The 24,085-nt window shown below is 43.0% G+C and overlaps 1 protein-coding gene across 4 annotated transcripts in view; it reads right to left on the bottom strand.

Annotated features, from left to right (window-relative positions):
- The window catches only part of KCNIP1 (potassium voltage-gated channel interacting protein 1), a 407,743-nt gene that overhangs the window by 19,786 nt on the left and 363,872 nt on the right, over positions 1-24,085 (bottom strand). The window contains exon 2 of one of the 4 annotated variants that reach the window (XM_059878782.1): positions 1,903-1,935. The exons of the other annotated variants lie outside the window; for them this stretch is intronic. Within the exon in view, the coding sequence (XP_059734765.1) occupies positions 1,903-1,935 (33 nt within the window). The remainder of the gene's footprint in view (positions 1-1,902; positions 1,936-24,085) is intronic. 4 annotated transcript variants of the gene reach the window in all.

The raw sequence follows: 24,085 nt of genomic DNA, 5'->3' as shown, positions 1-24,085 counted from the left end.
AGGAAGAAGGATGGTCCAGCACCCTGGTTGGAGGAAAAGGAAACAGAATGAAAAGATGGGAGCCTCCTTGATAGTTTCTTCTGAGGTTAAAAGTTTCTGAGGCCAAGTGCTACTTGTTATTCCTATTTTTGTTATTAAAAATAATGATAAGCCAGTTACAAAGTCAGGTTGAATTTGAATCAAAAAGATAAAAATTAACCCAGAGAGCGAATACAATGGGGATAACCACAAAGCAAGAATAAATCAGAATATCTTTTGTTCGTAAATTGCCTTTGTCCTGTAAAATGTTTTCATGCCCACTGTCCCGTTACAACCTGTGTGTGGTGGGGAGTGGGGAACATTACCCTCTCCATCAGAATATTAGGAAGATGAGTGTCCTAAAAGATCAAGAGTTTTTCTAACTATAAGAACCTTAAAAAGTGATGAACAATCCAATGCTGGGGGTGGTTAAAGCAAGATAGAGTACCAGAATAACATCTAATGAGTGTAGATGCTATACAGGTAGTTCTCAGACTGAAGGCAAGTTTGGAGAAGATGAATCAGATTATGTGGGCTTTAATGTTTCGGGGCCACAGGCTCTTCTGAGTTTGGATGAAAGCTATAGGCCCTCTCAGAAAAAGCAAATGCACCTAACTCACATTCCCTGAGCTCCCGTCTCTTTCAAACACTTGGAGCCCACGTTGAGGACTTCTAGTGCAGGAGAAGTTCTCTACACTCTGTCGCCTCTGCCTTTGCCTGAGTCCTGGTTCACACAGTCAGTTGGAGACAGAACTGGACCTCAAATCTGGCCAGTCCAGGCAGATCTGGCTTCCATGTGCCTCTCCAATGGCTTCTGCTTCCCTCCAGCACAAGCTGCAATTTGGTTTGAAACCAGCCTCACAGAAGTTCTGCTTTTGGCAAGCTCTCTGCCCATGTAAGAGTGAGGCACTTCCACTATGAGCAGTCTGTGATCTCCTCCACGACAGGATGAAAGACCATGGCCATTTCCATCTCCTTCTCCTTGGACTGGAAAATATTTTCTGGATTGGATTTTGTACCAACCATCTAGCTTTGAGGTTGCAAAATGAGTTGGTCCTTAGCTTGAACAGAGTTCAAAGACAGGTCTTGTTTGGCCTATAAAATGTATTTTGTTGGGAATTTCCAATATTTAAAGATGAGAGATTCAAGCACAAGTTTGGATTTCTAGTTTCTCTTGGAAACTGAGATTCCCTGACCACGTTGGCAGCAGTTTATCAGAGCTGAGCAGGGGCCGGCCCCTCGAGCCATGAAAACCTCTAGTGTGCCCTCTGTCTTCCTCTGCGTGACTTCATTTCTCCTCTCTGCCTGGTCCTGCAGGCATCTGAGGTTTTGGTTCCTGATCTCTACCCACTTACCCTGCCACCACCTACCTTTCACCTATCTCGTAACACCCAGATGACCACCTTCTCTCTTCCTCACTATTTGTTTATTCAAACACGTTTTGCTTTGTTTCGCAAAGGATTTGAAGTTGATTACATGAAACACATATAATAAAATAAAAAGAGATAAAGTAATAAGAAACACTGCCTTGGAAAATATTAATTAGATTAGGAAGTTGAGATCACAGGGAAAAAGAGAACACAGAAATTCAGGTCATTTGTTCCAAGCAGTTACTACACTTGAGCCACAGATTGGCTCTGAGCTTTTACATGTATCTTACAGTCTGTGAGAGGAAAACATATCAGTTTCTTTAGGGGAAGCAAAAATTTTCCTGTAACTTGTCTCTACAAGAATGTTTTCAACTGTTTCTATTTAAAAGAAGTTTGCTGACAGGACACAGAAATTTGGTCTGTGTGAGAAGACTAATGACAAAATACATCCTTGGTTAAGAAGCGCTCCCACTGAAAGTAATGTAACCAAAGCAGTCAAGTTAAACTTTTTTACCTCTCTGATACTGGTAATACCACCAGGCGATGTCTAGGAAAAAGTAAGAAAACATTTTACCAAAACCGGTCATCAAACAAGCAAAACACACTTTGATTTTCCATGGAAAGCCTGCTCTGCGGGTATCCAGGTCACCATCCAGCGCAACATATGTGAAGAGGTCTCTTGCTAGCAGAGCTGGAACTGACCTCCCACGGCCAGAACAGCCAAGAGCAATAGGTTACCTTGCAGTGCCCACTGCTTCCAGCAGGGGGCTCATTGAGCATGCCCGCAGCCATGCAGCCATGCAGCCCGAAGAAAGGTGGGGGGCGAGGGGCAGAGGATACACGGATGTGGATGGGTCTTGGAAGTACCTGCATGTTTGATTGAAGAATGCCCTATAAGATAACCCTCCACAATAGAGGCCCCATTGCTGCAATCTGCCATTTTGTGATTTGAAGCTGCATTCTTGAAGTATTCTTTATTCACTCACTCAATAACTATCAGTGAAGTATCTACTATGTGTACATCGGTGAATGAACAACTCTGTTCCCTGCTCTGGTGGAGCTTACAGTCTATGAGTCTTTGCTTCTCTCTTCCCCTCTCAGTCGCGATAAGAAACACAGATTCAGAAAAGGATAGAGGGTTACTGAAGACTTAGCACTTTGGGATGACTGGACAGATTGGTTGCAGGCAAAATCCCCTATTACACTGAATATAAAACATGAGACAAAACATCAGACCTGGAAAATCCTCCATTTCATGGTGGAGATGGGTGGAACTAGGTCCCAAAGAGTGGGAAACAGGTTCTAGTTGCTGTTCTTCTGTTGGCCTTTTTGGGGCTATTTTGGGATCATCCTAGCTTTCTCTGTATCCCTGATCAAGAGTGCATAAAGCAGACCAGCCACCACCTTGTGTGTCTGAGTCATTCCTTACCCACAACCCAAGACAGGAAAGGCTTCTTTCCCTGCTGCCCCTGAAAGTCGTGGGACAGGTGGGTGTCCTATTTCTGCTCTTGTTGCCTGACCTGAATCCTGTGGGAGAAACTTATCGTACTGGATGTGTCACTCTCATAGGTAGCATTTGTATTTATTTTTCTAACAGAGGCTACTTTTAGAACAGTTAAGGTTATGGAAAAATTGCACAGAAAATAGAGTTCCTATGCATTCCACCTTCACAATGTCACCTATTTTAACATCTTGACTTGGTATGGTATATTTGTTGCAATGGACAAACCAGGATTGATATATTATTTTAAACTAAAACCCGTAGTTGACATTAGAGTTCACTCTGTGTTGTACAGTCTTGTAGGTTTTGATAAATGTATAATGCCATGTATCCACCATTATAATATTCTACAGAATAATTTTACAGTTCTAAAAGTATAGCATTCTTGTAGAGATATGTCTACAAATATGGTCTGACTTCTCTGGCATTCCAGGAATGTGACAGGTATTGGGAGAGAGATGAAAAGATACCATGTCTATTCATAAGGAGTTAGACTGATGGGTAGGGCACACTCATAGACCAAGGATTACCAACTCAAATGCCAATCGTTGTTGTTGCTCAGTCGCTAAGTTATGTCCAACTCTTTGTGACTGTAGCACGCCAACCTCCTCTGTCCTCCACTATCTCTCAGAGTTTGCTCAAATTCATGTCCATTGAGTCAGTGATGTTGTAATTCAGATGAGTTTGGTAATGTAAGTACAACCATGGAGAGTGCTGGGGACTGAGAACTGGAGAGCCATTGCCCCATGAAAGGGAAATAGCTGTTATGCAGCCAGTTGTTGTCATGTAGAATTTAAGCCTGGTGAATCCACATCTTCAGGTTTTTCAAGAGATGCTACAATCGAAAGATGATTTGTGTCCTGATTCTTAGCTGTTATTGATGCATTTAACATTTACATATATATATATATATATATATATATATATACATACACCATTGGACAAGTATAATATTACTGTTGGTAGAATATTGTGGATTTCTGGAAGGGAATTCTTCATTGGCAAATCATTCCAAGCTCTGTGTGTGTGTGTGTGTGTGTGCACTCAGTCACTCAGTTGTGTCCAACTCTTTCTTTGTGATCCCATGGACTGTAGCCTACCAGGCTTCTCTGTCCATAGGATTTCCCAGTCAAGAATACAGAAATGGATTTCCATTTCCTTCTCCAGGGGATCATCTCGATCCAGGGATCAAAATCATGTCTCTTATGTCTCCTGCGTCGGCACTAGGAGGATGGTAATGCCATTTGGATGGCAGGGGAACAGAAGAAGTCACAGGGAAGATTTCAAGGGAAAGTGATCACTTATTGAGTCTTGAAGGAAGAAGGACAATGGAACAGCATGTGAAAAGGCACAGAAGCTGAAAGGGCCCTAGAATTGCAAGCTCTCTTGAAGCAGAGCTGACTTCTCACTGAGAAAAACAAGAAAAGGGGGATTTAAAAAAATCACAACTGTTTGGAGAGCTACCACGATACATATCAAAAAGATCATATATCATGACCAAGTGGGCTTTATCCCAGTGATGCAAGGATTCTTCAATATTTGCAAATCAATCAATGTGATACACCACATTAACAAATTGAAAGATAAAAACCATATGATTATCTCAATAGATGCAGAGAAAGCCTTTGACAAAATTCAATATCCATTTATGATAAAAACCCTCCAGAAAGCAGGCATAGAAGAAACATACCTCAACATAATAAAAGCTATATATGACAAACCCACAGCAAACATTATCCTCAATGGTGAAAAATTGAAAGCATTTCCCCTAAAGTCAGGAACAAGACAAAGGTACCCACTCTCACCACTACTATTTAACATAGTTTTGAAAGTTTTAGCCACAGCAATCAGAGAAGAAAAAGGATTCTTCTTTTCCACATTGGAAAAGAAGAAGTAAAACTCTCACTGTTTGCAGATGACATGATCCTCTACATAGGAAACCCTAAAGACTTCACCAGAAAATTACTAGAGCTAATCAATGAATATAGTAAAGTTGCAGGATATAAAATCAACACACAGAAATCCCTTGCATTCCTATACACTAACAATGAGAAAACAGAAAGAGAAATTAAGGAAACAATTCCATTCACCATTGCAATGAAAAGAATAAAATATTTAGGAATAAGTCTACCTAAAGAAACAAAAGACCTATATATAGAAAACTATAAAAACACTGATGAAAGAAATCAAAGATGACACAAATAGATGGAGAATATTCCATGTTCATGGATCGGAAGAATCAATATAGTGAAAATGAGTATACTACCCAAGGCAATCTATAGATTCAATCCAATCCCTATCAAGCTACCAATGGTACTTTTCACAGAACTAGAACAAATAATTTCACAATTTGTATGGAAATACAAAGAACTTTGAAAAGCCAAAGCAATCTTGAGAAAGAAGAATGGAACTGGAGGAATCAACCTGCCTGACTTCAGACTATGCTGCTGCTGCTACTGCTAAGTCGCTTCAGTCGTGTCCGACTCTGTGCGACCCCGTAGATGGCAGCCCACCAGGCTCCACTGTCCCTGGGATTCTCCAGGCAAGAACACTGGAGTGGGTTGCCATTTCCTTCTCCAATGCATGAAAGTGAAAAGTGAAAGGGAAGTCACTCAGTCATGTCCGACTCTTAGCGACCCCATGGACTGCAGCCTACCAGGCTCCTCCGTCCGTGGGATTTTCCAGGCAAGAGTACTGGAGTGGGGTGCCATTGCCTTCTCCGGACTTCAGACTATACTACAAAGCTATAGTGATCAAGACAGTATGGTACTGGCACAAAGACAGAAATATAGATCAATGGAACAAAATAGAAAGCCCAGAGATAAATCCATGCACCTATGGACACCTTATCTTTGACAAGGGAGGCAAGAGCGACTGAGCGACTGAACTGAAGCAGAGCATGTGAGCGGGACTTTCAGCAATCTGGGAACACAAAAACTGAATCAGTGCCACAAAGACATTGAGGACGTGAGGCCCCAGACTGGAGGGACCACAGAGACATGAGCCTGGTAACGCGAGTTGCTTATTCCCTCAAGGCTTTTGATAATTCCTAAGTGACAGCAGTCAAGAGAAACTGAGAGGTCAAGACATACTACCACAAAATTTTGTAGAGCCAAACAAAGCTTTTGGCAGGCTCATGGTATTAAGAGATAACTGTTAGAGTTCTGGGTTTTCCTAGGAAGAGGGATCCTGGTAAATACCCAGGCTTTCAGCTTGACCCCTAAAGGATTACATTTTAGGAGCAAAACCAAGTTAGGAATAGGTCCGGCCTTACAAAGACTGAAATCCAGCCTCAACACAACTCAGCCCATGTTTGGGTTAAGTTTACTGCCCCTCTTCTAATACTTTCTAGAAGTGGAAGTTCAGCTAGGTAGTTTACAAATTTTTAATTCTAATGCCCACCTTTCATTAAAAATGCCAGTTGTATTAAGAGACAGGACCAAAAGTAAAAGAAATAACATGGTAATAGAGATTTATGAGACCTAGATATTGAACCTCTCAAACATGGGCTTTAAAACAATGAAATATGCTCCAGAAAATAGATAAAAGATGGAGAATGCCATCAGAAAACCATAATACACACAAGAAAGTAAGTTTAAAATTCTGGAATTATAAAGTATATTACTTAAAATATATAACTAAACAGATTGATTTAACAGTAGGTCATGCACAGATGAAGAGAAAATTAATGATTTGTTAGATAGGTCAAGAGAAAAATATACTCACTGATGCACAGAGAGAAAAAATGGAGACTAGAGATAAAAGCACAAAACATGATGAAAAATTCTAACATTTATAATTGGAGTCCTGGAAAAAAAAAGGAGCTAAAGAATGATTCTGAGGCAATATTTGAAAGATAAGTAAATGAAAATTTGAAAAATGGATGTAATAAATCAAGCTACAGATTCAAGAAGTACTACAAACCTCAAGCAGATAAACACAAAGAAAACCACATCTAGAAGCATCACAGTAAAACTGCTGAAATATAATACAAAGACAAATAAAAACTCTTCAATATAAGACAGCAACCTTCAAGTTATAGCCAAACCCTAACTAAACGCTGCTTACAAGCATAAGGACAACAAAGGCAAAAGTAAAAGTATGTAAAAGAACACAGCATGCAAACAGTAATTGAGAAATTCTGGCCCGGCTATTTTAACATCAGATAAACTAAGCTTTAAGGCAAGAGGCTTTGCTGGAGACAAAGAGTTTTCAAAATGAAAGAGGCCATTCACTGGGAAGACATAGCAATCCTAAATTAGTATGCAATAATAATATAGCTTCAAAATACATATAAATCAAAGGCTGATGGACCTAGAAGGAGAAATAGCAAACTCACAATCAGAACTGGAGATTTAAAAACACCCTGGAAAGATCGCCTGGAGGAGGGCACAGCAACCTACTCCAGTATCCTTGCCTGGAGAATCCCATGGACAGAGGAGCCTGGCGGGCTATAGTTCATAGGGTCGCAAAGAGTCGGACGTGACTGACACGACTTAGCACGCATGCACACGCAGTGTGTAATTGATAAAACAAAAGACCAAAAAGGCATAGAAGATACGAGCAATGTAATTAGCAGACTTGGTCTCATTGACGTATGTAGGTCTCTTTACCCAACAATCATAGACTATTACACACCCTTTCCAAGTGCATATAGAACACTTACCAAAACGGACTACTTCCTGGCTCTTAGAGCCAATCTCCAAGAATTCAAAGAATTGAAATTTTCAGAATGTTTTCTGTCCAAAGTGAAATCAAGAAATCAAGAGCAAAAAGAAAACCAAGAAATCTCCAAATGTTTGGACATCAAGCAACATGGTTCTAATTCCTAAGTGTCCCATGTATCAAAAGAAGAGACGTCATGGAAATTAGAAAGTATTTTGAACTAAGTGATAATGAAAACATGACATATCAAAACTTGTGGGCTGCCATTAAAACTGTGCCCAGAGGGAAATTTAAAAGAGCATAACCTACTCGAGCTGCACATAATTTATGTGACAGGGTGCATAAAACTGAATGATGTGCTATCTCTTGTTATCATATTTTTAGTGTTTCCAATGATTCAATTTTAATGTTGCCTAAGCTATGTTGGTTACTTTAGAGACTATTTGTGATGGCATGCTGGCATCTGAAAATGTAATTTTTTCTCTCCCCTAAACATGGCTTGTTGGTCTTTTCTGGATAAGTTTAATAACATCTTTCGATTGACAGATTACCCCAATGTAATCAGGGATGAAGATCCTCGTTGGTGCCTCTGTGTAGCCAAGGGGGAAACAAGTTCTATTAGACCCTTAAGTGTAATCCTGGAGGCTGAAATCCCTACAGCCAAGACTTAGAGGTGAGTCATAAGCTCAAGCAGACACTCACGGCACACAACTCATCAGCTCTGAATTTTATAAACGTAAGGATGAGTCCCCGGAGTGCTGAGTTGAGACTTGATAAAGATTTTCTGAGTGTTCTAGACATTTTTTTCAGTCTTCTTGGTTCAATAAAACTCAAATCATGTTTTGCTCCAAGCATCTGTTCTCTTAATCTTGAAATCCTCTTGCCCCTTTTAAGCAAAATTCAATCTATACATATCTCATTCATTTATACCTCAGTCCTAAAAATGTTCTGGCAAAGGAAAGTCCTACCAAAAAAATATTTGAGTATTTGAGTACTGCTACTTTCACTGGATGGGGGTTTTCTGGATGAAATGTCTCAAAAAAATATATAGTGTACCTGAATTCTCTGACCTTTCTCCTCAAATGGGGATATTTTTGAGGGTGACTTTCAGTGGAATGTACGGAAGGGGCATGTCAGCTGTATACTGCAACTTCTTGAAGATGGTGTTGGTGGTAGAAATGAATTTTCAGGAAGGTAATGCAATTATTTAAACTCCACGAAGTCACTACATCGATTGTGATATAAGTCACAATTCTTTTGTCTGTGTGGTGGTGCAACATTCACACATTTTCCACCAAGACTGAAAAAACAAAGACACTCCTGGGAAAGGAGTGCGTCACGTAGACACCAGGGTTGACAGCAAGAAGGAGCCCTAACTGGTGTTTCAGGACAAGGAGCAAGGCCACTGACATTAGGGACTCTTGAGTCCTCTCCTCTCCAAAGCCAACACTTCTGTCCAGCTAGCCCCACCCCCCCCGCCCCGCCCCCCAGGTTGCAGAGCAGAAATATATGTCAGCTTCACTGCAGTGTCTCAGCCACAGGCGAAAATCTCTAGATAATGTTTTAAGTGGACTTGTTTGTCTAGAAAAAGTGTCCCAGGATGAAACTTCGGATGATTTACTTAGGTAACTCCCACAGTTCCTACAGCTCTAGGGGAGAATTAGTTATATCCTGCCACCAGTTAGTAGTCAGGAAGTGATGGGGAAACCTCCCACTGTTTCTCCTTTAGTCTCAGCAGGACCTTGCCCTGAAGCTCCAGCACTTGGAGACAGCCAGGTAATGAGCAGTGGCTGCCCTGCTTTGGGGAAAGAGGGTATACTACCCAGGATGAATGGGTCTAGGATATTTCTGCAGGAAATCAGAGGATTACATGGGTGGGATTTTGTTACTTGGCTGAGAGGCTAAAATGATTTATTGCAAATGAGAGAAAAATAGTCTAGGGAGAAAAGATGCTCTTAGTATTAAGATGGACAAATGAAGGTACAGAGAGAAGCTGAAGGAATGACTCAAAGGAAAAGTAAAATTGCCACCTGAGCAAGACTTATCTCAGGTTGGCAAAGAGTTTTCTCATCCATGGAAACTCATTGGACTGAGGCCAGGCTAAGGAGTCAATAGCCTGTCTTTCAGTCTGCTTTTTGAGGAGCAGTTCACTGCCATCCAGATAACATGTCAACTTGCTGAGTGATGGTTTCCAAGCAGGGAACTTGAGGGGGTGGCGAGAAGCCTGCTTGATACCATTTTCCAATTTCTTGGTGTACATACCCACTTCATAGCCTAGTTCAGGTTATTAACATGAACTCACTGAATATGGATTTGGGAAGCAAAGCCCATGATCTGACAGTATGACCTGACTCCATCACTTTATTACTGCATATTTAGCATATGCTTAACTATTCAAAATCAGTGTACTAAAGACCTGAAAATCAATTTAATACTGGTGAAATACTCAGTTTCATGGTCAGTGTAGTCCTTGTAACCCAACTAAATAAACCCTTTCTTTTTTTTAATTGGAGTATAATTGCTTTACAATGTTGTGTTAGTTTCTGCTATACAAACAAAGTGAATCAGCTATATAAGTATACATATAACCCTTTCTTTGTTAGTGGGAAAATAAACTCTTGTATACCATACAGAACAATCACAAGCAGGGAAATAATGGAGACTGGCCAAGTGAGCTTTTTCTGGATTCAGTTTTAATGTGTCCTCATATTAAGTGCCTCTCTCAGTGAGCTTAGAGAGTATGGTAATCGTTTTAGAATTGATCTAATAATTTCACTATCCCTAGGAGGTATGTGGTCATTAGACTAATTGGATACCCATCTTGTAGCTGTGAATCTAAAGAGATAAGATATATAATGCTCTCTCTGCATACAGTAGGTGCACAAATATGTTATTCCCACCTTCTAGTATATTAAGATTGTGATCTTAAGGGTCATTCTCAAGCGCAGAATCCAAAATCATATCTGTTAGACTTTCTAGGTCAAGATTACATCGTCTCTGATGGATCTAGTTAATTACGTGTGCTTCTTTTCACAATACAGGGAGATTTCTTGTTCTGTGATTTACCCGGTCAGAGAGTCACCCGGTTGCCAGTTCAAGTTGGATATTAACTAGATAAAGTGAATGTTAACATTCTATATTAACTGCAACGGACATAACCAAACACAAGACACCGAAAGAGCTGCTAAGCACCTCAGTCCGCAGACTGCCACGGAACAGGGCAGGGTTTCTATGGGTGTGGACGCCAGAAATGTGAGCAAACAGACATAATGACTGGTGGTCACTGAAAAATTCCCTGCCTCTCCTCCCCTAGAGTTATTACACGGCTCCATGTCCTCTGCCCTTAATAATCCAGATAGTCACAGGGTGCATTGCAGTGGTCCAGTTCTCGGCTGGAGGAGAGAATTGGATGCTACCCTCTCCTGGAACACAAGCTGCTGAACACAAGGACTGCAGCCAGGTTGTCTGCCTGCCTGCCCAGAGGCAGGGAGAAGGCGGCAAGGTGTCCTCTCCAGGCCTCAGCTAAGAAGCCTCTTAACTGTGCACTTAATAAATGAAGCCTTGGCAGACACACCTTGAATTATTAATGAAGTTATTCAGCTTTGATTGTTTTCTTCTTTGGGGGAAAGGTTATTCACTCAAACGCCTTTGATTAGACTATATAATACATCACAATTGGACCTATTTTATGTGCAACTTTATGGTGATAATAGTTCTGTCTCATTTAGAAGCAAATCAGACATTATGAACTTCGTGATTTATTAATGTATTGATTTCTGTAAATGTCAGTGCATCTCACATCCCGTCAGAGAGCCTGAGAACAATCAGTGCAGGACCAATAAAAATGTAAAATGAAATCATCATTAAAAAAGGGAAAGACTGCATGTTAAAAAGCCCTGCTGCCTCTCTGAAATGTTTCAGATTCCAGATCATTACCACGAAGGGACCCCTCCCTCGGAAGCACAGCCTGCATGAGACTGGGGCAGCTCTGTCCCATTTGTCTATTCTGTATGGACTGCAATAAGACACAAGAGGTGAACAGTCAGACCTGGAGGGGCCTCCAGGAGCTTGTGCCCTGACTTCTTTTCCTGGAGATGAAAATCAGATAAGGGGGTCCCTCTCCATCAGATTCGCCCCACTACAATCCAGCACCCCCTTGCTAAGTCTTCAGGACAAAGCCCAGACTCGCCAGCTGGCCTTGAAGGATCTATCCTAAAGGCCCAGTTTACCTTTCCAGAACAATTTCCCCACAACTACATGACATGGGTCTTTTGCAATAGCTGCAGAGTCTACTGATATGTGGACCTTTATCTCTGCCGAAGCAGGTGATCAGCTGACTCCAATCCCAGCCACCTTTGAAACCTAAGAGCCATCTCCTCTTGCTACCTCCTCCTAGCAGCTCTCAAAGGCCACCACGTGGAAAGCTCTCTCTGTCCAAACTCCAAAAGCACTTATTACCTGTTAACAGTCACCCAGTGGGTATCAGAATCTACCTTTGGGTGTTTCATTGTGGTGTGAGATGGAGTGGGGAAGGGAGACTGTGTCTTGTCTTTTTTTTCCTACCCCACTCCCTCCATGATGTCTAGTATCTACTTTGCACATAGTAGGTGCATAATAAGTGTTCATGAGTGTACGCACGCATGCTAAGTTGCTTCAGTGGTGTTCGATTCTTTGCGCCCACATGGACTGTAGTCCTCCAGGCTCCTCTGTCTATGGGATTCTCCAGGCAAGAATACTGGAGTGGGTTGCTGTGTTCTTCTCCAGGGGATCTTCCCAACCCAGGGATCAAACCCATGTCTCTTACGTCTTCTGTATTCGTAGGAGGGCTCTTTACCACTAACACCACCTAGGAAACCTCTAGTAAGTGTTCATTATTTGCTAAAAGTGTGTAGAACTATTAGGAGCTGAATGGGAATTACATCAGAAGTCCCAAGACAGCAGCCAAGAGACTATCTGGAAAGCAGTTGGCTAATTTGGTGACTAATTCCATCATTTAACAGTTTTGTTCAGAAACCACAATCTGGCAGTCCACAGGGCATAGTTGTTATCTCACTTCTTTCAGATGTGAACTTTGCCAACATTGTTTTCACATAAAATATGGATTTGGTTTCATATTTTATGTGGAAACACACAGCACAATTGGCTGGAGCAGAGAAGCTGCTTGCTCCAGAGCGAGTGCACTCTAGTGAACGGCAGATGCCACTGCTCCCTATTACCTCTCCAGCACTAAGGTCAGGAGGACTTGTCCAGCATCACTCACTTATATCACCGGCCTGTGTCTGTGAGCCTGTGTAACAGCCAGTCTCCTGCCACATGCCATGTTTTTCCAAGTGACTTTTGTGTGTTTTGTGATATTCTGCAAGTGACTGAGTTTCATTTTGGGGGGTTCTAAGCAACATGGGAAAAAAATGAGTGCCGTGTGATTAGAGAATCTGTGTCTTCGTACAGATTTGGGCTGTGTACTACACGATGCTTCTGTGCTGCTAACATCACATGTGTCAAGAATGGGGTTGAGGGAGTTCTCTGATGGCCTAGTGGTTAGGATTTGACACTTTCACTGCAGAGGCTGGGGTTCAATTCCTTGTTGGGGAACCATCTTGCATGCCACACAGCATGTTGTTAATACAAAAATAAATAAATAAATATTTTTAAAAAAGGATGGAGTTGACTTACAGGTTCTATTTCAGTACTTTTCAGGCTTCTATTCTACAGCTGCTGCTGCTGCTGCTAAGTCGCTTCAGTCATGTCTGACTCTGTGAGACCCCATAGATGGCCTCCTACCAGTCTCCTCTGTCTCTGGGATTCTCCAGGCAAGAACACTGGAATGGGTTGCCATTTCCTTCTCCAATGCATGAAAGTGAAAAGTGAAAGTGAAGTCGCTCAGTCATGTCCGACTCTTAGCAACCTCATGGACTGCAGCCTACCAGGCTCCTCTGTCCATGGGATTTTCCAGGCAAGAGTACTGGAGTGGGATGCCATCTCTTCTACAGAACACTCTTCAAATCACTTAGCTCCTGTGAGATATGTTGTTATATTATTCCCATTTTACAGAGGAAAAATCTGTGGTTCAGAGAGGCAAGAGAAAATATTAATATTATCTTTTTCTTAAGAGAAATGGAATCAGAGATCCTATAAGACATCCCTGAGGTCACCAAGATGGTGAGTAGAAGAGCAAAGGCTAATCTCTTCATCTGATTGACAGATAATTCCTGGCATAAGGGGCCACCCTCTGGGTCTCCCCTGGGCCCACTCCTGTGTCTTTGTGGCTGCTCCTCTGTCTCACCGAATGAGGGGCTACAGTCTTCTATTCAAGCTTCTCACACTCTCTGCACTTGCGCCCAGTCTGTGGCAGGAGGGGAGAAACTGAGTAGCTTCAGGGTCTTCTCCGCACTTTCTCCCCTGCCTCAGACTCGCTGCCATCCATTTAGCACTTCCAGTTTTGTTTCCCTTTTCTCAGCAGGGGAGTGGCATTCATGCTGGTGGCAAGTTGTAGAAGTCACAGAGCATGAGTTATAGAGAGGTATTTTAGCTTGCCCTCTAACTTCACAGATAAGGCTCCTGGGGTCCAGAGAGGGAACCAGACTTGTCCAAGGTCACACCCTGGATTCCTGAACAGCAGGGTTAAACTCAGCTCAGTCCCGCTGGCAATTCAGTATTCTTTTCAAAGCACTGTTTACTCCTTCAACAAATAATTACTGAGTGCCTACTGGATGCCAGCCACTCTTTTAGGCACTGAGGATAAAGGCGGTGATGTGTCCTGTGAATGATGATATAGTAGGGGTTACAGAACTAGAGAGAAATGGGTTATGGGAGGCACTATTTAGACAGTGGTCAGGGACGGCATCTACGGAGAAGCCAATGGCACCCCACTCCAGTACTTTTGCCTAGAAAATCCTATGGATGGAGGAGCCTGGAAGGCTGCAGTCCATGGGGTCGCTAGTCGGACACGAGTGAGCGACTTCACTTTCACTTTCCACTTTCATGCATTGGAGAAGGAAATGGCAACCCACTCCAGTGTTCTTTCCTGGAGAATCCCAGGGACGGGGAAGCCTGGTGGGCTGCCGTCTATGGGGTCGCACAGAGTCGGACACGACTGAAGCGACTTAGCAGCAGTAGCAGCAGGGAAGGTGTTCTCTTGGCAAAACTCTATTAGCCTTTGCCCTGCTTCATTCCATATTCCAAGGCCAAATTTGCCTGTTACTCCAGGTGTTTCTTGACTTCCTATTTTTGCATTCCAGTCCCCTGTAATGAAAAGGACATCTTTTTGGGGGTGTTAGTTCTAAAAGGTCTTGTAGGTCTTCATAGAACTGTTCAACTTCAGCTTCTTCAGCATTACTGGTAGGGGCATAGGCTTGGATTACCATGATACTGAATGGTTTGCCTTGGAAATGAACAGAGATCATTCTGTCATTTTTGAGATTGCATCCAAGCACTGCATTTCAGACTTTTTCGTTGACCATGGTGGCTACTCCATTTCTTCTAAAGGATTCCTGCTGACAGTAGTAGATATAATGGTCATCTGAGTTAAATTCACCCATTCCAGTCCATTTTAGTTCGCTGATTCCTAGAATGTTGACATTCACTCTTGCCATCTCCTGTTTGACCACTTCCAATTTGCCTTGATTCATGGACCTGACATTCCAGGTTCCTATGCAGTATTGCTCTTTACAGCATCAGACCTTTCTTCTATCACCAGTCACATCCACAACTGGGTATTTTGCTTTGGCTCCATTCCTTGATTCTTTCTGGAGTTATTTCTCCACTGATCTCCAGTAGCATATTGGGCATCTACTGACCTGGTGAGTTCCTCTTTCAGTATCCTATCATTTTGTCTTTTCATACTGTTCACGGGGTTCTCAAGGCAAGAATACTGAAGTGGTTTGCCATTCCCTTCTCCAGTGAACCACATTCTGTCAGACCTCTCCAGCATGACCTGTCCGTCTTGGGTGGCCCCACATGGCATGGTTTACTTTCATTGAGTTAGACAAGGCTGTGGTCTGTGTTATCAGATTGGCTAGTTTTCTGTGATTATGGTTTCAGTGTATTTGCCCTCTAATGCCCTCTCTCAATACCTCCTGTTTTATTTGGATTTCTCTTACCTTGGACATGGGGTAAGAGAAAGACTCTACACATGGACATCACCAGATGGTCAACACTGAAATCAGATTGATTATATTCTTTGCAGCCAAAGAAGGAGAAGCTCTATACAGTCAGCAAAAACAAGACCAGGAGCTGACTGTGGCTCAGATCATGAACTCCTTATTGCCAAATTCAGACTTAAATTGAAGAAAGTAGGGAAAACCACTAAACCATTCAGGTATGACCTAAATCAAATCCCTTATGATTTTACAGTGGAAGTGAGAAATTGATTTAAGGGCCTAGATCTGATAGATAGAGGGCCTGATGAACTATGGATGGAGGTTCATGACATTATACAGGAAACAGGGATCAAGACCATCCCCATGGAAAAGAAATGCAAAAAACCAAAACGGCTTTCTGAGGAGGCCTTACAAATAGCTGTGAAAAGAAGAGAAGCAAAAAGCAAAGGAAAAAAGGAAAGATATAAGCATCTGAATGCAGAGTTCCAAAGAATAGCAAGGAGAGATAAGAAAGCCTTCTTCAGCGATCAATGCAAAAAAATAGAGGAAAACAACAGAATGGGAAAGACTAGAGATCTCTTCAAGAAAATTAGAGATACCAAGGGAACATTTCAAGCAAAGATGGGCTCGATAAAGGACAGAAATGGTATGGACCTAACAGAAGCAGAAGATGTTAAGAAAAGGTGGCAAGAATACACAGAAGAACTGTACAAAAAAGATCTTCATGACCCAGATAATCACAATGGTGTGATCACTCACCTAGAGCCAGACATCCTGGAATGTGAAGTCAAGTGGGCCTTAGAAAGCATCACTATGAACAAAGCTAGTGGAGGTGATGGAATTCCAGTTGAGCTATTTCAAATCCTGAAAGATGATGCTGTGAAAGTGCTGCACTCAACATACCAGCAAATCTGGAAAACTCAGCAGTGGCCACAGGACTGGAAAAGGTCAGTTTTCATTCCAATTCCAAAGAAAGGCAATGCCAAAGAATGTTCAAACTACCGCACAATTGCACTCATCTCACATGCTAGTAAAGTAATGCTCAAAATCCTCCAAGCCAGGCTTCAGCAATACATGAACCGTGAACTTCCAGATGTTCAAGCTGGTTTTAGAAAAGGCAGAAGAACCAGAGGTCAAATTGCCAACATCCACTGGATCATTGAAAAAGCAAGAGAGTTTCAGAAAAACATCTATTTCTGCCTTATTGACTATGCCAAAACCCTTGACTGTGTGGATCACAATAAACTGTGGAAAATTCTGAAAGAGATGGGAATACCAGACCATCTGACCTGCCTCTTGAGAAACCTATATGCAGGTCAGGAAACAACAGTTAGAACTGGACATGGAACAACAGACTGGTTCCAAATAGGAAAAGGAGTACATCAAGGCTGTATATTGTCACCCTGCTTATTTAACTTCTATGCATACTGCATCATGAGAAACACTGGGCTGGAAGAAACACAAGCTGGAATCAAGATTGCTGGGAGAAATATCAATAACCTCAGATATGCAGAAGACACCACCCTTATGGCACAAAGTGAAGAGGAACTAAAAAGCCTCTTGATGAAAGTGAAAGAGGAGAGTAAAAACATTGGCTTAAAGTTCAACATTCAGAAAACTAAGATCATGGCATCTGGTCCCATCACTTCATGGGAAGTAGATGGGGAAACAGTGGAAGCAGTGTCAGACTTTATTTTTTAGGCTCCAAAATCACTGCAGATGGTGACTGCAGCAATGAAATTAAAAGATGCTTACTCCTTGGAAGGAAAGTTATGACCAACCTAGATAGCATATTCAAAAGCAGAGACATTACTTTGCCAACAAAGGTCCATCTAGTCAAGGCTATGGTTTTCCAGTGGTCATGTATGGGTGTGAGAGTTGGACTGTGATGAAAGCTGAGCGCTGAAGAATTGATGCTTTTGAACTGTGGTGTTGGAGAAGACTCTTGAGAGTCCCTTGGACTGCAAGGAGATCCAACCAGTCCATTCTGAAGGAGATCAGCCCTGGGATTTCTTTGGAAGGAATGATGCTAAAGCTGAAACTCCAGTACTTTGGCCACCTCATGTGAAGAGTTGACTCACTGGAAAAGACTCTGATTCTGGGAGGGATTGGGGGCAGGAGGAGAAGGGGACGACAGAGGATGAGATGGCTGGATGGCATCACTGACTTGATGGACATGAGTTTGGGTGAACTCTGGGAGTTGGTGATGGACAGGGAGGCCTGGCGTGCTGCAATTCATGGGGTCGCAAAGAGTCGGACACAACTGAGCAACTGAACTGAACTGAACTGAACAGGGAAGGCAGTAGCCCAATTAGGCATCAGTAAGTGGCGAATGATGGTGAGCTTTGCAGTCAAAATAGTCAAGCTTGAATCCCAGTCCTGCAGCTTAATAGCTGATCAGCCTCAGCATGTTACCTCCATTGTCCAAGATTCATAGCAAAATGGACAGAGTAACACCCATCTCCCAGTCTGTTGGGACCACTGCAATGACTGCAGAGAAAGTGCCTGGCTTGTTGAAGGCACTCGGTGAAGTCCCCTCCTCACTTTGTGTGGTGCGGCAGGGAGCTTAGCTTAATAGTAGGTGTTTTGCTCAGCTATGAATGGAGTGCAACCTACACAGAACCCACATAACACTCCATTAACCAGGGTGGCCAGCTGGAAGACTCTTGTAGTTTAAGATGAACAAGCCAGGATTAGTCTGTGAATGCCTTAGTGGGTCACAGGACTCTGAAGCTATTTAATCTGAGGAGTGGTGGGTGGCAATTGCTAAGCTTGGAGGGATTCTTTGATAAAACTTTCTAGACTGGACCTCTGGCTTGGAAATCCCAGCCTTTCTGAGAGAGATCTTATTTCTCATCATTAGACATAAATCTCAAAGTGGCTTACTGAGAAGCTTAAGTTGAATCATAGGAGTCTTTGAATATTAAATCTCAAATACAAGCAACCCAAATAGCTTCCACTTATGCCTTCCTCTGTGAATTCTCCAGACCTCCCCACCTGATCTCAAGACCTGAAATGTTTTGTCTGTAATGATCTCTTCTATGGGATTATTGGGTGGGGACACTGGAAGAGGAGGCACAATTTTTCACTTTATAGTCTATGGTACTGTTTGAAATATTTTTTAAGCTATATGTATGTGCTGCTTTTATAATTTTAATGTTTTGGTTGAAAACACTACATGTTGAGTAGATAATGGTAAATAGACGCCATTTGTTTCATTGGGAAATTGGCCTGGTTAGGTCTAGTCTAGTGCAGTTGTTCTAGTTGTATTTGTTATGATGTTGGTTTTGTGTAATCAAACTTTTTTTGAACAAAGCATGATATTCTGATGGTCATTAGTGCTTGTCACAAACTATTTCTGGTTCTTCTTCCAAGCACTTACTGCTCCTTTCAGTTCAGTTCAGTTGCTCAGTCATGTCCCACTCTTTGTGACCCCATGGACTGCAGCATGCCGGGCTTCCCTGTCCATCACCAAGTCCCAGAGCTTGCTCAAACTCATGTCCATCGAGTCGGTGATGCCATCCAACCATCTCTTCCTCTGTCATCCCCTTGTCCTCCTGCCTTCAATCTTTCCCAGCATCAGAGTCTTTTCTAATGAGTAAGTTCTTCGCATCAGTTGGCCAAAGTATTTGAGTTTCAGCTTCAGCATCAGTCCTTCCAATGAATATTCAGGACTGATTTCCTTTAGGATGAACAGGTTGGATCTCCTTGCAGTCCAAGGGACTTTCAAGAGTCTTCTCCAATATCACAGTTCAAAAGCATCAATTCTTTGGTGTTCAGCTCTCCTGCTCCTTTTGAGAGAGCTAATTCTTAGGTAGGTTGATAAGAAGTCCAGGGTCCCTGATGAGAAGGAGGAGGAGGAAGAGGAGGAGCGGGGAGAGGGAGTGGGGAGGGGGAGGAGGAAGGGGGGAAGGGGAGGGAGGAGGGGAAGGAGGAGAAAGGGGCCTGGGGCTCTAAAGGGGAGAAAAGGACAAAAGTTTTTCTCTACATTGCTTTGTCTTAGTCAGTATAACAATGTATCTTGCTCCAGGACCTGCTTCTCCTTAACAAGAACCTTCTGCCTAATCTTATTATCTTAAGATTTATTTTGTGGGAGTAGGTCTGGTAAGACCTTTCTATTGTTAGTTCTAATCTTGTTAATTTAAGATGTATGTTGGGGGAGTGGGTTGGGTAAAAGTAAATAAGGCCTTAATAAGACTAACAAGGTGGGCGCTCTTCGTTCCCCTTCTGATGTCTATGACAGAAGCTTTATCTGTCTTCATTTATACTTTAATAAAACTCTGCTACACTAAAGCTCTTGAGGGATCAAGCCTGGTCCCTGGTCCCGAAGCTAAATCTTCTTTGGAGATCAGGAACCTAGCTATCATTTTGAAGCTAGGTGTGACCCCTGCTGGCCAATCATGTGGGAACAGGTGACACTGCTTTCCAGGGTGGAAAGAAAGTGAAAGTGAAGCCGCTGAGTCGTGTCCAACTCTTCCAGATTCCGTGGACTGTAGCCTACCAGGCTCCTCTCTCAATGGGATTCTCTTGGCAAGAATACTGGAGTGGGTTGCCATTTCCTTCTCCAGGGGATCTTCCCAACCCAGGGATCGAACCCCAGTCTCCCACATTGCAGGCAGACGCTTTAACCTCTGAGCCACCAGGGAAGCCCCCAGGATGGAGGTAGAGATTAAGTGAATAATTTCTGAATTATAACTGAGCAGAGTGCTATGGAGGAAAGGCATGGGATGCCATAGGAACTTAAACTGTAAGACTGAGCCGTGACCACAGGGCTTCTCTGTGGCAGTCCAGAAGGACAAGGGAATGGCCAAGTGGAGAGTGAGGACAGAGAGAGGCAACAGCCTCTCTCCAGGACTCTGCAGTGAGAAGAAGGAGGCATCCTCCAGGAGATGGAAGAAAGCCCATCATTATGTCTGGAGGCTGCAACACGGTGAATAAGGGACAGAGAAGTGTGAGGAAGGCATGGACCATATTGTGCCGGGCTCAGGGCCTGCGTTAACAGTTTTAGAAGTGGCAAATAGCAAATAAAGTACAGTACAAAGAGTTTTATTTTTTTGAGAAGCCAGTGAAGAGTTATAATATAACATTCATCACCCAATAAGGGCTGATGTTAATCATAAGAGAACCAGGACATCCTTAGCTCCTCTCCCACTTGCTGGGACTTGGTGGAGAAAGGCTTTGCAGAGCAGTTTTCTGTCCTATGGCTTCACATCCTTCCTGTCCTTATTGGCTCTTTGCAACAGATAGCCTCTGTTAACCAATCAGGCCTGAGGTTTTAGACTTGGTCTCAGCTCTCTATAAGTGAGAGAAAAGGAAGAAAGTCTGTTTCTCCCTTTTAGTTAATAATACCTATCATTTGAGATACTGAAGTTTCAGCTGGAATGCCCAGGGGTCTAGTTGTCTCTGTTTAGAATTCCAAAGGCTGAGTCAGGCTTAGCTGGAGACCTGACTCCATGGCATCAAGAATATTATAAAGCTGGGGAAAGTCTCTTAGGACTAAGACTTTTTGTAGCTAACCAGAAACTTCCTTCTTTATTCTTATTTTAGTTAGCCCATAACCCTGAAGGGGAAAACAGGTCCTGATAATTGTAATTAAAAGGAAGAGATTAAATAATGCAAAGAGCTTCCCTGGTGGCTTAGTCAGTAAAAAATCCGCCTGCAATTCAGGAGACCTGGGTTTGATTCCTGGATTGGGAAGATCCCCTGAGGAGGGCATGGCAACCCACTGCAGTATTTTTGCCTAGAGAATTCCACGGACAGAGGAGCCTGGTGGGTTACAGTCCACAGGATGGCAAAGAGTCAGACATGACTGAGTGACTAACACTAGGAAGCTAAGAAACAATGAGACCAGGATGGAGGATGCAGGTAACCTTGTACATCCTTCAGATCATTTCTCAGAAATATTCCTAGAAGTGGATAAAAGTAGGCTTCAGGAAATAGGGAATTTCTGTCTATCTATCTATATATTTATTTCTAAGATAACATACATAAAAATTCTAGCAGTGGTTATCTGAGGAGGTTGGGGTTGGATGGCTGTTAAATGCATATGTTTTAAACTTTCCATAACGAGTAAGTACGAATTTCTAGAAAGAAGAAATCTATGAAGGTTATTTTTAAGTCAACCTAAAGAACAAATGTGGAATGCCTTGGAAGCCTTGGTAGGGAGTGGGCAGGTGAGGATGGAGCACCTCAGGCTTGGGGACCATATCCATCAACCTCAGTTTCAACACACGGCAACAGTAAGAACAATCTCTACTTGTTAGGGCTCCTGTGAGATTTCAACGAGTTAATGAATGAAGATGCAACTGACATGGAGTACAAGTTCAGTAGATGATAAACAGTTCCTGATAACTGTTCCCTGACTTACAAAGAAAAAAGACACTGTCTGCCTAGAGGCAGTGGAGGAGGCATTTCTCAACGTCAGGGGTTGGGAGTGGAGCAGGGAGGGTCTTCCTTCGGTCAGAGCAGTAGCTGACATTTCAGAAGCATTTCCTAGATACCAGGCCGGCTTCTAGTGCTTCATATAACCCTTTACAAAGGTTACATTATTTCATGTAACCCTTCCCAAACCCTGTGAGTTCTACGTTGCTACCCTTTTACAGACAAAGAACTTGAGACCCAGAGATGTAAGGTCATTGGCCCAAGACCAGTTAGTAAATGACAGACCTGAGACTCAAACCGAGGTCTGCATGAATGCCAACATCTGTGTTCTTAACTGCTACATTATATTGCACGAGCCTTCTAACCATTGAGCTGGATTTCCAACTTTGTCACTTGAATGTGATCTAACTCACATGTCATGGTCCTCATGGGGATTAAATGTGACAAGGCATGTGAAAGGCCTGTGTCTGGTACCCAGTGGCGCTTGTCATGCAGTGGCTCCCTTGGTTCCACATCTGGGCCCCCAAGAGGACATTCCCACAGCTTTTTTGGTCTTCTGTGGAAGTTTCTCAAAGCTATGCTGCTGAAAAAGCAATTTTTTTTTTTTTGCTATAGCTATGTGGATAGATTTTTAATATTTAATTAGAGAGACCTTCAGCTTGGAGAGAGGGCAGGACTTGTTATTAAATCCCCGTTGCTTCGTCTCCTTCACTTGCCCGTGGGATTATTCATTCATTTCCAGTCACACAATTTAATATTGCAACAGCTAATGGGGAGATGTTGATAATTTGTAAAACTGGTTGGTCCCGAGGCCACTAGAGAAGCTCCAAGCCTGGGCCTGATGGGGGCTGGGGCGGATTCTCTGGAGAGAGGGCTTCCAAGAGCTCCCTGTTTATTATCTGCAAGCATTCAGGAGTGCCTTCTGAGATGCCCTGCTGGACATAGGTGAAGATTAGAATGTACACTGTACAGTTGCATCCTCAAGGAGTTAGGACCCTGGGACACCTGAATGCATTAAGGGTTTTTGTGGTAAAATTTGTATCCAGAGTTTGTTTTAATCAGGTACCTTAATACACTGGAGAAGGAAATGACAACCCACTCCAGTATTTTTGCCTGGGAAATCCCACGAACAGAGGAGCTTGGCAGGCTACAGTCCATGGGGTTTCAAGAGTCGGACATGACTTAGTCACTAAACCATCACCACCACCACCTTAAGGGGCTTCCCTTGTGGCTCAGCAGGTAAAGAATCCACATGCAATGCGGGAGATCTGGGTTCGATCCCTGGGTTGGGAAGATCCCCTGGAGAAGAGAAAGGCTACCCACTCCAGTATTCTGGCCTGGAGAATTCTACGGACTGTATAGACCATGGGATAGCAAAGAGTCAGACACAACTGAGTGGCTCACTCACCACCTTAAAAAAGACACACAGATGTGAAAATGACTGTCACAAGGAAGAAGTTTATACTCACAGATCCCTAGACACGGGAGACACAGGACACCAATGCCGGGCCACTCAGGGAGGCACCAAGGTTGGCAGGAGGCAGAGACAGATAAGAGGGGCGGTGTGGCCCACAGCCTTTTTCTGGGATTTTGTGGGAAAGAGTGGGCAAGACAGGATGGATATGGAAGACAGGAGCAAGCTTAGGATTGGAAAGTTTGAGTAATGTGGCAGCTCTGGGCTTCAGGGGTGGTCCCTAGTCACTTGGTACCTGGCCCTGGGATGATTTAGGGCAGAGTCAATATTGGCGTGGTATGTGAGAGTTAGATAAAGGAGATGATTGCATTTGGGCTCTGGGTTGGTTGACTTGCACACAAAGGCACACTTGCAGAGTAGTCATTTGCTATCCCTAGGAATTAACTAGCTGGGTTGAAGAGTGGGGGAGTTTCTCCAGGATAAAGGCCCCAAATACCAGAGCATCAAGAATATAGGAAATAGGGACTTCCCTGGTGGCCCGGTGGTTAAGAATCTGCCTTGCAATGCAGGGGATGCAGGTTTGATCCCTGGTTGGGGAACTAAGATCCCGTATGCCATGGAGCACCTAAGCCCGAGC

This window comes from Bos taurus, chromosome 20 (assembly GCF_002263795.3).
Source record: "Bos taurus isolate L1 Dominette 01449 registration number 42190680 breed Hereford chromosome 20, ARS-UCD2.0, whole genome shotgun sequence".
Classification (NCBI taxonomy): domain Eukaryota; kingdom Metazoa; phylum Chordata; class Mammalia; order Artiodactyla; family Bovidae; genus Bos; species Bos taurus.
Note: the sequence above shows the minus strand (reverse complement) of the source record. Positions and strands in the feature narration are given on the sequence as shown.